Genomic DNA, 16346 nt, shown 5'->3' on the forward strand with positions numbered 1-16346 from the left:
TTTCTGCCCAATTTTTCTTTATTTATAGTGATTTGGTTGTGCTCGAACATTTTGAGAATTTAAAACTTAACTTCCAAGCAAATCAATTTTAAATGAAGATGCATGCAGTATAATCACCGTGTGCTGTTTTTAATATGACAGATCACACTGTTGTAGAACCTGCTCTGCTCTGAGGTTCAGATTCTAGATTACAGGTTATGGAGAGATGAAGCGACCCCAGAACACGATGCTCTTGGTGGGGTTGTGGCGGATGAAGAAAAGGAAGGGGGGTTTCACAGTAATAGACGTTGGGGGGTCATCACGAAGTGTCTTGTTGACATCTTCACCATCACCTGCGACAGCAACTGTGCCTTCCTCATTCACCTCAATACCAGACTTATGCACCACTTTGGACATCTTCAGCTTTTCAGATGACATGTTAGGTAATTTACACTGATCACTAAAGAGCTCAGTTATTCCCAGAGCCTGCAGGGCTTCATTCAGGCCATAACTCTCCTGCAGTTTAAACTTGGGCATTTCAACATTCACATCTGTGAGAATCATATTGTCCGGCTCAGTCCACTCCATAATCTTCTCATAAGTGATCGAGTCGACCAGCTACGAGGAAGAAGAGAAAAATAGCAGAGATTTTTAGTTGTTTCCCATTTCATGTAATACCAAACCTACACAACAATCCAAATTGTATTATTTGGTCCTAATAATGCAGTTCCAAGTGAAGTATGTGACTGTTTTACCTTTTGTAGGTCTTCACGTTTGTTTGGGAGTATAATGATCATGCTCAGATGATGATTCTCATAAGGGATCTCCAGAATCTGAGCTTCAGCGGGAAGCTTTTTATTTTGGTTGTGTGGGATAGTTCCCAGGGGAAGCTTATCCGTCTTAACCATCTTAACCATCATATCCTTCTTTAAACACAGACAGATTGGACATTAGTGATGCTGTGAAGCACACTTAAGCACAGGTCAACTACATGTTTAAGTATACGAAGTACACAAATTTTAGTTCATGAAAGTTTAAAGTGTACTCCCAGTAGTTTTATACTGCAAGTATGCTTGTAAGTTTTCTATAAATGAGCTTAACGCCATACTGTTTATATATTTTTGCACTTTACTAATATTTTTTTAATTGCCATCAAGCACCAGCATTTGTGATAATTTTCACAAATGTTTATGGCCCCCAGAACATTTTGATATATGAACGTGAATATGCAATATATCAAAGAATAAATATATAACTTTACAGGGATAGTTCACCCAAAAATGAAAATTAACCCTTGATTTACTCATCCTCATGCCATCCTAGGTGTGTATGACTTTCTTCTTTCAGACAAGTAATAATAAATTACTTCAATTACTTCAGACAAGTAACATAAATAAACATTTATGTTTTCATGGTGAGAATTTATTTATTCATAAAAAATGTTGGGTTAAATTATATCTATAAATAAATTATATCCATAGTTAAAACTTTATAGAGTATCTGTTTTTTCCTGACCCGAAGAGCATTTTTCTGTCCGATGTTCATGTCTTAACTCTGCAAATTATACTATTACATTAGTATTGCATCCTTCTCATGGACATTTAATATTTTTTGACCTTTCGGTCTAAGTTAAAAAAATATATATTTTTTTATCTGTAAAAGAAAACCTGCGTAATAATTATGCACACCTGAATATAAGGCATTTGTCCCCTTTACCGCCTTCATGAACAATTAGAAATATCACTTAGGCTATAAATGATTAAATGTAAAATAAATAGTAGTTATTAATGTGATTGATGTGGAATTGGTACAATGTTCTCGGAAAAACCCCCATAAAAGATCCAAAAATTAACTTGCATAATAATTATGAACTCAGATTTCACTCTCTCACATGTCAGCATGTCCAGAATGACAATAAACGGATGGAAATGAAATGAGTAAGGAGCAATTTTTAGCAGACAATCTGAATTGTCTTGACAAAGTTACCTTGTTGGGGGCCATAGTTTTGAAGCCGGTGGCCCATTTCTTCTCGAAGTACACTGCGCTGATAAGAGCAAGTCTTGTGTCCTCAGACACATCTTCTGGATCCAACAAATCCTTCAGTTTTTCTAAAAACAGCAATCAGAAGAGTGATAAATCATGAGAAAGTGGTCTAATAGACTATAGTCTTATAGTTCATAACAAATACACTTTAATTGATTTACCGTAAGTCTTATCCTTCACCCAGCTGTTGATCTTTTCTCTCGCAGCTGCAGGATTCTTCTTGAAGTCCACCGTCCTGAAGCTGGCAAAACACCACTCCTCACACATATCTAGGAAATGCTAACATGGTCAGCAGAAAGAGAGGGAACATGGGTTACAGTAACATCAGTGTTGTGACCCAGACATCTCAGTGATGTGCATTACTTTACTGCCATTCTCGGGAAGTAATTTAACAGTTTGTTGTGCTTTCTCAACCAACTCACTTCTTTAAAATCGACAGTCTGTTCTCCGTACAAGCGATTAACCAGCTGCAGGCTTCTCTTCTTGTCAGTCTTGTACTCTCCTTCTTTGTAGAGCTCCTCATACAGATAGTGGTACATTATTCTCATTTTGCCAAAGTGGAGGGCCTTAAGAGAAACACAACAGGATATTGATTAATATTGAGAAAAATGTGTTCAGAGAATTAGAGACAGTGGAGGGGGGGGGTTTGGAATTTCACAATGTAGAATCACAGCAATCAGTTGAACATAAATGTGTCGGCATTGTGTTTCACAATCACCATACAATAAAAAAAATCCACCCACTCCTGTTTTATATTCCCAGTAAATTATAAACAGTGTCTCAAAATGAGTTGTCTATAAACTGTGACATAACGTAAGGACTGATGTAATCTGCCCTGTGAGATCGTCCCATCGTCTCCTCATCAGTGGAAACACAAACTGTGTCAGCTGCAAACAATCTAAATGTTCTAGGCCATATCATCAGTATGTGAACAATGTTATAAAAATGCAGTGAAGTGCAAAAACATGTTTTTTGTAAATAGCCCCATGATGGTTTTTCCTTTTTTGTGCTAGAGTATCTGTATAAAGTATCTTGTAGAAAAGGGCCGCTTTAAAGCATGGATAAACATGAGATGACAGTTAATATAGAGTTTATATAGAACTATTAGGAGGTTTAAGCACACCTTAGATAGCTGATCAGCAGTTTCACCCTTGGCTCCCAGGACGACCAGGCCCAACGCAGAGGAGATGCTCAGGGGTGAGAAAAACACATTTTTCTTAGGGTCCTTACAGAGCTGTTTTAACAGGTCAATGGAGAACTTGGAGTTTGCCAAAATCACTGGTTCGATGACTGGGTCCATTTCGTTAAGAGTCTAGAATGAAGGGAATTCAATTTGAACATCATGTTAGTCCAGCACAGAAAAGAGTCTAATGACCACATCAGAGAGCAAAGTACGTACTGTTGAAGCTATAAACAGAGAATGTTAATGTGGTCTCCTAATATAGCAGAAGTCAAATGTAGAGTTTTTAAAAAAATATAAAATCAAAACAACAGAACATCCCAAGTGCTTTAGCTCAAATTTAGCTAAAGTTTGCTGGGCCGTCATGTTTGCGTTCAATTGCTTGATACATGTTTTTAGCAATGTACAAAAATCTCACCGGATTGTTACATTGTTACAAAATAATTATTCAAATGAATGAGGTGAACCTGAAATGAATATTTCCTACTGATACAGTGAAACAGAATATATATATATAACTACTGTCTTAATTCAAATGTTTTTGTAAAACCATTTTGCACCGTCCATGTATATCGCACATGTTCCTGTGGCTCAGTGGTAAAGCATTGTGTTAGCAGTGCAAGGTTATGGGTTCGATTCCCAGGGAGCACACACATGTTATGTAAAAAATATTAAACCTGAATGCACTGTAAGCTGCTTTGGATAAAAGCATCTGATAAATGCAGATAACTCAAATGTTATTACAACTAATGTTTAGTACAAATTTAGCTCCTGAAATACTTACTGATAAAGAAAGTGATGATCTCTTCTTGATATGAGGTGCGTCTTCACAAGTGACACAAGTGTCTGTCTTGTTCCCTCACTGCTTCCAGTAGTGGATATATATACAGTATTCTCTCTCACACACACACACACACACACACACACAAACAGCCAAAGCAACATCTTGTGAAATCCAAATTTTCGGTAAATTACAATTTTGTCAAAAATGATTATGAAATTTCCTGTAAATACCTGAAATACTGTTGTAACAATACAGCACTCTTTCCAGATTACTAGAAAGATCAGCTTAATCTGGACTGGACTCAGAAACAAGATTCCAGATACATCAGAAATATAAAAAGCTTTTATTGATTAAAAAAGAAAGCAATATTAATCTGCAGATTGGTTGTCAAATGTTCCTCACTGATGGATTCACACGGATAAAAAGGTCTACATTTAACCATGATAAACTCTAGGTTAGCTGAGCAGTGTCTCCCAACAATGACAGTGTTCGTACACCAAGCTGGAGTCATCTGCTGTCCTATCTGCCCTGAATAACAGACTATTGGAAAAGTGAACATCGGGTGTATGATGTTTAGGCTAAACTGTTCAGTACGAACTGACCCGAGAAAAATACTGCAAAATTGCAAATTGGCTACCATACTTGGCAAATGTCACGACTTTCGCTATATTTCTGCTGGAGGTCCTGGACATCTTGTTTAGATACATGGAATCATTAAAAAATCTGTAAGCGACTGACTCTGTAAGAAACCTTATAATCGGCCATATTTGGATCTTCCAACCATTCAATGACCCAAACACAAACCTCATGTGTCACTGAGCACAAAACCAAGCTTCTGCTATAACCATTCCAGTCCTCTGACCTGAACCCTATAGAAAGTGAGAGGAGTGAACTGAAGAGAAGTCAAGTCACCTTTATTTATATAGCGCTTTAAACAAAATACATTGCGTCAAAGCAACTGAACAACATTCATTTGGAAAACAGTGTGTCAATAATGCAAAATGATAGTTAAAGGCAGCTCATCATTAAATTCAGGTATGTCATCTCTGTTCAGTTAAATAGTGTCATTTATTTGCAGTCAAGTCAATGATATCGCTGTAGATGAAGTGACCCCAACTAAGCAAGCCAGAGGCGACAGCGGCAAGGAACCGAAACTCCATCGGTGACAGAATGGAGAAAAAAACCTTGGGAGAAACCAGGCTCAGTTGGGGGCCAGTTCTCCTCTGACCAGACGAAACCAGTAGTTCAATTCCAGGCTGCAGCAAAGTCAGATTGTGCAGAAGAATCATCTGTTTCCTGTGGTCTTGTCCTGGTGCTCCTCTGAGACAAGGTCTTTACAGGGGATCTGTATCTGGGCTCTAGTTGTCCTGGTCTCCGCTGTCTTTCAGGGCAGTAGAGGTCCTTTCTAGGTGCTGATCCACCATCTGGTCTGGATACGTACTGGATCCGGGTGACTGCAGTGACCCTCTGATCTGGACACAGACTGGATCTGGTGGCTACGGTGACCCCAGAACAAGAGAGAAACAGACTAATATTAGCGTAGATGCCATTCTTCTAATGATGTAGCAAGTACATCGGGTGTTATGTGAAGTGTTTCCGGTTCCGGTTTACCTAATTAATGCAGCCTAAAAATCCTTTAACAGATTTGGATATTAAAGCATATTAGTATGTTATGTGTATGCCAGGTTAAAGAGATGGGTCTTTAATCTAGATTTAAACTGCAAGAGTGTGTCTGCCTCCCGAACAATGTTAGGTAGGTTATTCCAGAGTTTAGGCGCCAAATAGGAAAAGGATCATCTTCAATGGATTGTTCTAACAATGTTTTTAGCGGGTATTTTTATTTTTGTTCCCAGAACGTTCTCTCAAAGATAGGATAACGTTCTCTAAAAACATTCTAAAAATGTTTATTAATAGCATTATTAGAACATTATCCCCTAACATTCTAATTAAGATTTAAGCATATGTTTAGATGTTGGATGTTGATGTCTGTTTAAAAGTAATAGTTTGGTTTGATGTCACCATAATGGTGGTAAGTGTTGGCTTTAGTTGTGCAATTTGACACTTACTTGTCAGTGATGTTCTTTAGCTGCTGTAATCTTTATTATAGCAAAAACAGCAAGAGAACATGTGGTTAGACAACTCCGGTTGCTTGCTATTGATTAATACAACACATATGCAGTCTGGTTGCCTGTTTTCTCCCAATATAATGTATAGTGCATATTATTTGTTAAAACAGCCTACTGGCTCAAGCGCCTGAGACCCAGCTGAATTTAAAGCAGATTATTTAAAGCATTTAAAAAAAATAATGTATTCTGGGTACATCATGCAAAACTCATCCGTGGCACCCAGAATGCATTGCGGCATTAAGCTTGTCACCATTGTTGAAATTCATACACTAATTTTTGAGGTCTCTGTGTGTCTCAGCAGTCTCTAGTTCATTAACAATTTAATTTAAAAAGAACAGACAAAATATGATATGAATTTGTAGAATCTCATGCATTGCATCTGCTCTAGTCTCTAATATTAAGTTAATAGCATAGATTCAACTCCAGATAAAACCAGTTGATCAGATCACTACGTGAAAAAAGTTTTAATATCTGCAAGTAACCAACATCACCTGACGACTGTTTTCTCGCATGTTTTTGCTATAACAAGTATATTTATAGCGGTTAAATGAACAGATACACTGAAAAAGAGTCATACTGCCTAAGTACTGATAACCATAATGGTGACGTCTAACTAAACTATTACTTTCAATAAACCATCAACACTTATGTTAATCTCAATAAGAACTTTTTTACACTTATGACAGAAATAAATCTTGTTTATAATAAGTGCAGTTGGTAATACTGTTTTTGGAGTTACTTACACTAGAGTTTGACACAAAACAGAGCTTGGGTTTTCACTTTTAACCAACATTTGGACTTCTGAGCAATGTAAGTTTACATCTAGTGTGATGGGAAGCTTTATTAGAATGTTAGAGAATAATGTTGTAACAATGCTATCAATAGACATTTTTTGAATGTTTTTCGAGAATGTTATCCTAACTTTTAGCAGAACATTCTGGGAACTAAAATAAAACTAGCCGATGAAAATGTTCCTAGAACATTAAACATTTCTAGGTGGGAAAGCACTGCAGTTTATCTTTGGGTGCGATGGATGAAACTGAAGTGTTAAATAATGTAGAATCTACATTTGTTATTGTATTTCTGATTTTATCTATTTTATCAGTGAATAAATTCATAAACTCATTATTATTAAACGTTGATGGAATATTAGAATCAGGTGGCGTCTGGTAATTTGTTAATTTAGCCACTGTGTAAGAATGTTGGATTGTTTTGATTATATTCCATTTTAATACATAAATATAACTTTTATCTTAAACCCTGAATGCATTTTTAGAGTAGTTTTTTTCAGAGTGGCATACACAAAAGTAATAACTGTAGCACAGAGAGTCAAAAGGTATTAATTGTTAGATAGTGTCGAGTCTGTTGATTCTTTAGGAATAAGGTTTCCAATTCACAATATTCACAATCATCTATCACTCTGTAACCGTGATAATGAACCAGGTAATTTAAAAATTTACTATAACTGACTACAAATTAAAAATGTATATACTACGAATATAAAATCTCGTTGTAGAGAGGATCCAAAGGAACTGCAGCAAAGAAGTCAAAAGACAAAAGAGGAAAAAGAAACGTTGAGTAAAACAGTAGAGCATGTCAGCTGATGGAAGAGCAGGAGATTGTTTTTAGGATAAGAAGGATAATTAAACTGATGTGAAAACCAGAGGATAATAATAAAAATATGAGAATGCTGAAAGAAATGAATGAGTTGGTAAACTTTAATTTGGAGTTGCAATCTCTTGCAGATGATATCAAATCTTTGAAATTACAAATGTCTGTTAAAAATCCAAACATTTAAAACCTTACACAGATAAAAACCTTAAAAGCCACTAATGAGAAATATATGCAGTTAGAATTTGCTCAATAGTTAGAAAACTGTCAGGTATGTCAGTTAAAACTGCCACGAATGCCTGCTTTTTGCAAACTGTGCGATGATTGTACAAGGAAATGCATTTTGCAACTAAGTTGCAATTGGAACTTTCTTTCTAAATGCTGTATTGTGATATGTTTTTCTCATAAAAGAAATGATGCTATGCAGTTTAGAAACAGTTATTTGCTTAGCCTACGCCTTTAAGATGTTGTAACAGTTTAAGATTAAAACTAGAGATAGATTCATTTAAGACAAACTGGACTCTGACGGGAAGAAGTGCTGAAGTCTCTGTTGCATAAGAGCGATATTTTATATAGCCTTTGCTTGTGGGAAACAAACATCTGCATAAAGGTTTTATGTCAATCAATCACCTTTATTTATATAGTGCTTTAAACAAAATACATTGCGTCAAAGCACTGAACAACATTTATTTGGAAAACAGTGTGTCAATAATGCAAAATGATAGTTAAAGGCAGTTCATCATTGAATTCAGTGATGTCATTTTACATTAGAAAATTATTAGTGAAGTTCCTCTTAATGTGTTCTTCAATTTTGATTTTGTGGTCATATGAAAAAATCATGAAAAGTTACAGCATTTGAAACCATAGTAGTCTTTTACATTAGTACACTTGTAATTATGGCATTTGAACAAAGATGGCGGCCGGTCAGACAAAAGACAATGCTTTTATTCAATTCAATTCAATTCAGGTTTATTTGTATAGTGCTTCTTACAATACAAATAATTGCAAAGAAACTTTACAGAAAATTATGTTTCTACAATATTTAGTAGTAGCTTATGGTGGTTACTGTCAATTTGTGCACGTTTGACAGGATTTTTAGAAAAAATGAATACAAGACGTAGTCATCTAGACGATGAACATTATTAATATTATTAATTAATAATTATTATATGATGCAGTCACACATGTAGCAATATTTTGGGAGTGTGATGGGTTGTAGCGTGGTAGAAGGCTAGTTAGGTACGCAGGAGCTAAACCATTTAGGGCCTTATAGGTAAGTAATGATAATTTGTAACTGATACGGAACTTAATAGGTAGCCAGTGCAGAGACTGTAAAATTGGGGTAATATGATCATATTTTCTTGACCTGGTAAGGACTCTAGCTGCTGTATTTTGGACTACCTGTAGCTTGTTTATTGACAAAGCAGGACAACCACCTAGAAGTGCATTACAATAGTCCAGTCTAGAGGTCATGAATGCATGAACTAGCTTTTCTGCATCAGAAACAGATAACATGTTTCGTAGCTTGGCAATGTTTCTAAGATGGAAGAATGCAGTTTTTGTAACATGGGAAATATGATTTTCAAAAGACAAATTGCTGTCTAATATAACACCCAGATTTCTGACTGTAGAGGAAGTAACAGTACATCCGTCTAGTTGCAGATTGTAATCTACAAGATTCTGTGTAGTGTTTTTTGGTCCAATAATTAATATCTCTGTCTTATCCGAATTTAATAGGAGAAAATTATTGGTCATCCAATCTTTTACATTTTTAACACACTCTGTTAGCTTAGATAATTGAGAAGTTTTATCTGGTCTCGTTGAGATATATAGCTGAGTATCATCAGCATAACAGTGGAAGCTAATTCTGTATTTTCTAATAATATTACCAAGGGGCAACATGTATATTGAAAATAGAAGGGGACCTAGGACGGATCCTTGTGGCACTCCATATTTTACTGATGATAAATGAGATGACTCCCCATTTAAGTAAACTAAATGGTAGAGATCGGACAGGTAGGATCTAAACCATCTTAGAGCCTGCCCTTGAATACCTGTATAGTTTTGTAATCGATCTATGAGCATGTCATGATCTATGGTGTCGAACGCAGCACTAAGATCAAGTAAGACTAGAAATGAGATGCAGCCTTGGTCTGACGCAAGGAGCAGGTCATTTGTAATTTTAACAAGTGCAGTTTCTGTGCTATGGTGGGGCCTAAAACCTGACTGAAATTCTTCATACAGATCATTTTTAAGCAGGAAGGTGCTCAATTGAGCAGACACAACTTTTTCTAAAATTTTAGACATAAATGAAATTTGAAATAGGCCTATGATTTGCCAGTACACTAGGATCTAGTTTTGGTTTCTTAATAAGAGGCTTGACATTCCATGTTAGACGCTGTAGAATCTACATTCGCTATTGTATTTCTGATGTTATCTATTTTATCAGTGAAGAAATGCATAAAGTCATTACTATTTAACGTTGGTGGAATATTTGAATCAGGTGGCGTCTGGTAATTTGTTAACTTAGCCACTGTGCTAAATAAAAACCTTTGCTTGTTTTGGTTATTTTCAATGTGTTTGTGTATATGCTCTGCCCTAGCAGTTTTTAGAGCTTGTCTATAGCTGGACATACTGTTTTTCCATGCAATTCTAAAAACTTCCAAGTTGGTTTTTCTCCATTTGCATTCAAGACTACGATTTTCTTTCTTGAGAGAGTGAGTATTACTGTTATACCATGGCACAGTACGTTTTTCTCTAACCTTTTTCAATTTGATGGGAGCAACAGTTTCTAATGTATTAGAGAAAATAGTGCCCATGTTGTCAGTCATTTTGTCTAATTAATTCATGTGTATTTTTGGGTACAAATAGCAGTTGAGATAGATCAGACAGGTTATTTGCGAATCTTTTCTTTGGTGGCTGGAACAATAGTTCTGCCCAGATGGCAACGCTGAGACATATAGTTAATATCAGTTATACGCAGCATGCACGATACAAGGAAATGGTCTGTAATATCATCAAAGCAAAATCTTTTGAAAAAGTTGTGATGTTGAATTTTAGAGGATTAATACTAGCTAGTGTAAACAGACCCCTCTGGCAGTGTAAATACGAAGAGTTACCTTTACCACTGATGTTAGTCACATCCGGGACATTTGCATGTGTGCACGCACCTGACCCATCTAAAATATTTTTCACAGACACCATTTTATTTGCTCGCGATGTGGTGCATATGAGGATGCAAAACAGTGAAATAAAGTGCATAATCTTACTCATAAAATTTAGATTTTTCCTTAAAGGGAGGGTGAAATGCTATTTCATGCATACTGAGTTTTTTACACTATTAAAGAGTTGGATTCCCATGCTAAACATGGACAAAGTTTCAAAAATTAAGTTGTAAGTTTGAAGGAGTATTTTTTTTCCCAAAATACTCCTTCCGGTTTGTCACAAGTTTCTGAAAGTTTTTTTCGAGTATGGCTCTGTGTGACGTTAGATGGAGCGGAATTTCCTTATATGGGTCCTGAGGCACTTCTGCCGGAAGAGCGCGCGCTCCCGTATAGCAGAGCACTGAGAGCACAACAGACTTCACTGATCAGAGCGAGAGACCAAAATGTCACAGAAGAAGTGTGTTTTTGGTTGCCAGGGCAAGACAACCCTGCACAGATTACCAAAAAAAAAAAAAAACGGCATTAAGGGACCAGTGGATGGAGTTAATTTTTACAGAGCATCAACGGAGTTGTGCAAGTGTTTGTGTTTGTTCCCTGCATTTTGAAGATGCTTGTTTTACAAACAAGGCCAAGTTTGACGACGGATTTGCGTATCGTTTATTTCTTAAGGATGATGCAATCCCAACGAAAAAGGGTCACGATCGTGTGTTGGAACCGCAGGCGGTGAGTAAAACTGCTTCAAATATCTCTGCCTCCTTGTTAGTGTGTCCGCCTCCCATGCCGGAGACCCGGGTTCGAGCCCCGCTCGGAGCGAGTCGTTGCTGCTGCTGCTCTCGTTCAGTTTCAGCCTCGGGATCTGATTCTGGATCATAAATAAACGGCTGAATCTGACTGTAAGCCATGGTTTGTTTTGGATGATGTTTTTTTTTCCTCACGGTAATGTCACAGCTTCCAAACGCTCTCAACGCAAAAGCCTACTGGCGCTCATGATTCTTTAGCTCCGCCCACACGTCATGCCTCCAGGCGCTCGTGTTTTTCTCATCTTTCTCTTATGAATATAATAAAACTAAAGACTTTTTGGAGTTATGAAGGATGCAGTACTACTCTATAGGTACTCAAGATTAACAGGATATTGAGTGAAAACGTGCATTTCACCCCCCCCCCTTTAACACCAGTGTAAAGAGTTACAATTTAACACCTTTAAGATAGATTTTAACTCTTGATATTTTAACTCCAGTGTAATGAGTTATCATTACAAAAACTTTTCTGCACAGCAAAAAAGTCAAATTGAACACTCCTGGAATGTATATGTGTCAGGATAGTCACTGGAGGCAGAGGAAAGTGAATTCAACACAGTGTTTATTTCTCTCAAGAATACGTGCACATTGAGTTGAAGGTGATTTCAGTTGCGGATTCTGTGCAGATCAATCAGTGAGAGGTGGAATGTAGGTGAGTATGTCCATAGACGAGAGATCAATGCCACATAAATCGCAGAATACTAAAGCTTGTCTCTTTCTTTTTACAGGAGAGGCAACTGTCCACCGAGCCTGACGGGAACACAGAAGGTACCGGAGATCGTTGGGAGATCAGGTAACTGGATTAGAAATGGATTAAAATTATGCTCATTCAGTCCGATTTACCCCTCAAGTGCTTCAAACATTGTAAAATTGAGTGACTACAGGTAGCTCTTCTCTTTTAAATGTATTTGCTGGTTGGCAACAGATCCACAACGGGGCGTCCAGTAAAAGACTTGTACGGGATTAACCCATTTATTGTCACCACAGAATTTGCATGAGTGTGTGTGGTTTTCTACAAATAAAGATAAAAAGAAAATATATATATAAATACAAATAACAACAGTGGTCACAATGAGTATAACAACAACACAGTATCTACACAGAGAATATATTAAATACAGTGATTTAACAATCAAATAAGAAACATGTGCAATTATATGGGAAAATGCGCTGTTAGAAATGACTAATAATGCACAGTTGAAATCCGACACCTCTCAGCGCTGAGGACAGAGATGGAGCCGCTCTGTCTAGAACATTAGTGCGCATGCGCCAAAAGAGTGCTTTAACTCTTAGAAATGAGCGATACATATTAGATATATATTAAATAAACCATATAATGATTAAATAGCACACAGATTATGTCCTTAAAACATAGAGGCAGTATATGTGAGATAACTAGTATGTAAATACACACGAACATCTTTACCAGCGAGTTCGTCTTTGTCAATCGCATGCATTAATTTATAAACACTCAAAGCAGTTCAATGTTCACAAGCAATATAGAAAGCAATGGATGAGCAGACTGTTACTCACTTTTTAGGCACGCACACAACTTTGGCAAATATAAATCGCTACAGTGCAGCTCGCATCTGTCCGCTTTCCCGATCGCTCTAACTCCGTTCTGTGGGCGGGACCGCTGACCTTTCGCATCCTGCATGTAGTCCTGATTGGCTCACAGGATGGATGCTGCGTGTGCGTTGAGTGTGGTGTATTGCAGGGGAAGCTTAGCCAAATGAATATAACCTGCGTGTGGCCTTTTTACAGCCGCCCCCAGATTTCCAAAGGGAAATATGTACAATAACAAAAGGGCCTATAACCTGTCCTACACCATTAAAAGTACCTTTAATCTGGTATGGCAGGTAATCGGATGAGGCGTGCCACTGGGCGTGTGTATGACTTCTTTCCAACTTTAATTTCTGCTGCTCTTACTCTGCGGTCTACTCCAGGGAATACCTTCGACACCTGGCCCACTGGCCAGAGTGCTCTGGGCAGTTGGGGGTCGACAATCAGGACAATGGTGCCAACCTGGAGATCAGATGTCTCATCTTGCCACTTCTGGCGGGTCTGGAGGCTGGGAAGGTAGAACCTGATGAAGCGCCTCCAGAATTGGTCGGCAAGGACTTGACTATGACGCCATCTGCGTCGACTGATCAGTTCAGATTCAGGGTATATTACAGGAGGAAGTGATGAATCTGGCCGCCCCATGAGAAGGGAATTTGGTGTGATAGGGTCTAGATCAGAAATGTCAGATGAACTGTAGCCTAGTGGCTTGGAATTTAAGATCCCTTCAATCTCCACCAGCACAGTGTACATTACTTCGAAGGTGACAGACTGGGCCCCAAGTGTTGTCATCAAGGCCTGTTTAAGGGAGCGAATCTCTCTTTCCCAGCTGCCACCAAAATGTGGAGAATTAGGGGGATTGAAGTGGAATTGTATTTGCTGGCTTGCCAGTTGCTGTTGCAATTCAGGGACGATAGCTGCGTATGCTTCCTTCAGTTCTCTCTCCCCTCCTTTGAAGTTAGTCCCTTGATCCGATAATAGCTCGAATGGCTTGCCTCGTCTAGCGATGAATCGTCTGAGAGCCATAAGGAATGAATCAGAGTCAAGGCTATGAAGGATGTCAATGTAAACAGCCCTTGTAGTAAGACATTTGAACAGGATGCCCCATTTCTTTTCATTTCTGCGACCTACTTTGACAGTATATGGACCAAAGCAATCCATTCCTGTTGAGTAGAAAGCAGGCTTAAATAAACGTAATCTGGCTGGAGGGAGGTCTGCCATTTTTGGGACTTCAGGGTTTCTTCTCCACTTCTGGCACTCCACACAAGTCCTCTGACAACGTTTGATTGCCTCTCTGCCGCGAAGAATCCAGTATTTTCGCCGAAGCTCTGCAAAGACTCTTTCTGGGCCTGGATGATGGAGTTTAGTGTCATAACTCTGTATGAGCAGTTTGGACACTGGGTGTTTTGGGTCTAGGACAATGGGGTGCACAGTATCAGGATCTAGATAAGGGCTACAGCGAAGGCGACCTCCTACCCTGATTAGCTGTGTATCATGGTTCAGTTCAGGGGCCAGTGCCTTTAGCCGACTGTTTCTGGGAAGTGATTTATCTGCCTTTAACTGCTCCAGTTCAGAGGGGAAACACTCTTCCTGAGCTTGCTGTAGGACACTGATTTCCGCCATCTTGTAGTCATCAGCTGTTGGATTGCCTGCCGCCCCATGACAGGCCCTGGACTCCAGTAGCTCTTCAAATGTCTTATACTGGCTGAAGTCAGGGAATGACAAGCTGGCTGTGAAGCAGGTAAGGAGGCAGGGAACTGTTTTACGAAGCTCACTTTCGTCTGCAGGCATGGGGTGTGGGATTTCTGGCCACTGATTTGGAGGACCTTTGAGAAAGGATGGCCCTTGGTACCAATGGCTATCTGGCCCTAGCTTACATAGGCTTTTCCCCCGTGTTATGTCATCTGCTGGGTTATCTGCTGTGCCCCAGTCAGTGCAGCACAGAGTTCCAGACGGGGGATCGACTGCTGTTTTTTGGGTGCCACTCGTGACCTGGCTGTGAGGAAGGCCACCTCTACCTCCCCACATTGATCCTCTGTGCGGAGATAAGCGACTGAGCCATAAGCCCGCTCAGAGGCATCACAGAAGATGTGTATCTCTCGCTGACTCATGTCGGTATCTCTGATTGGACTGGTATAACACCTTGGAAAGACAATGTGTTGTAGGGCAGGCAGCTCCTCCACCCACTCTGTCCAGGTCTGTAGAAGATCTGCAGGTAAGTGCGGGTCATCCCAGTCTCTTTTCTTATCCCAAAGGCGCTGTACTATAAGCTTGGCTTTGGTAGTGTAGGGAATGAGATAGCCCAGGGGGTCATACTGACTTGCTATGATTCTGTAAATGCTGCGCATGGTGGTCTCAGTGTTTTGTATGGGACAGTACTTATATGAAAGTGTATCTGTTTGGTGATTCCAGAGGAGTCCCAGGGCAGATTCTTGGGTGTTGCTCTGCCCTTGTGAAATCCAAAGTTCAGTGCTGTCAGATCTGGCCTCAGGAGGTAAATGGCTTATGGTGGAGAGTTGGTTACTGGACCACTGCCTCAGGTCGAAACCCCCTTCTGCCAATAAGCTCCGGAGTTTGTCAACGAGACCCTTGCCTGCCTCTACTGAGGTGAAACTCTGCAGAAAGTTATCAACATAGAAAGACTTCAGTACAGCATGGCGGACGTCTTCCCCAGGTTGGCTATGGTCCAGGATGTGTTTTTGTAATGCAAAGATGGCACAGCAAGGGCTGCATGTGGTGCCAAAGGGGAGAACCTGCCATTCATAAATGTTAGGTGGATCCTGTGGATTTAGATCCCTCCAGAGGAATCGCAGAAGTGGCCTGTCTTCGGGAAGCAATCTGATCTGGTGGAACATCCCCTTTATATCACTGCTGACAGCAACGGAATGCTCTCTGAACCTGAGCAGCACTGCAAGAAGAGATGGGCCTAACACAGGACCAGGGAGCAAGAGCTTGTTAAGGTTTTGGCCCTGATACTGAAATGAGCAATTAAATACAACCCTGTTCTTCCCGTTGTGTTGGACCAGATGATGGGGGAATGTACCAGGTGTTGGTTAGACATTCTTCAACATTTAGTTCCACCTTGACTGCATAACCTGCCCG

The 16346-nt window shown here is 39.1% G+C and overlaps 1 protein-coding gene across 2 annotated transcripts; it reads right to left on the bottom strand.

Annotated features, from left to right (window-relative positions):
* On the bottom strand, positions 1-4120 carry LOC113067788 (leukocyte elastase inhibitor-like). Of its 2 annotated transcripts, none has more exons than XM_026240252.1 (7): positions 3987-4120; positions 3146-3334; positions 2445-2588; positions 2184-2301; positions 1966-2087; positions 735-902; positions 1-597 (listed from the first exon to the last, which is right to left on the bottom strand). In XM_026240252.1, the coding sequence occupies exons 2-7, from the start codon at positions 3320-3322 to the stop codon at positions 196-198; spliced, it is 1131 nt and encodes a 376-aa protein (XP_026096037.1). In that variant the 5' UTR covers positions 3323-3334; positions 3987-4120; the 3' UTR covers positions 1-195. The 2 variants fall into 2 exon arrangements, with proteins under 2 accessions (XP_026096037.1, XP_026096036.1); XM_026240251.1 differs by having other exon boundaries at positions 735-905.
* Between the last annotated feature and the right edge of the window lie 12226 nt (positions 4121-16346).

Source organism: Carassius auratus, linkage group LG28B (assembly GCF_003368295.1).
Source record: "Carassius auratus strain Wakin linkage group LG28B, ASM336829v1, whole genome shotgun sequence".
Classification (NCBI taxonomy): Eukaryota; Metazoa; Chordata; class Actinopteri; order Cypriniformes; family Cyprinidae; genus Carassius; species Carassius auratus.

Coding starts and splice junctions, on each gene's coding strand:
- LOC113067788 (XM_026240251.1), bottom strand. CDS start 3,322: ATGGACCCAGTCATCGAACCAGTGATTTTGGCAAACTCCAAGTTCTCC. Junction 2,589..3,145: donor CTGCTGATCAGCTATCTAAG/GTGTGCTTAAAC, acceptor GTTTCTCTTAAG/GCCCTCCACTTTGGCAAAAT. Junction 2,088..2,183: donor GGTGAAGGATAAGACTTACG/GTAAATCAATTA, acceptor TGCTGTTTTTAG/AAAAACTGAAGGATTTGTTG.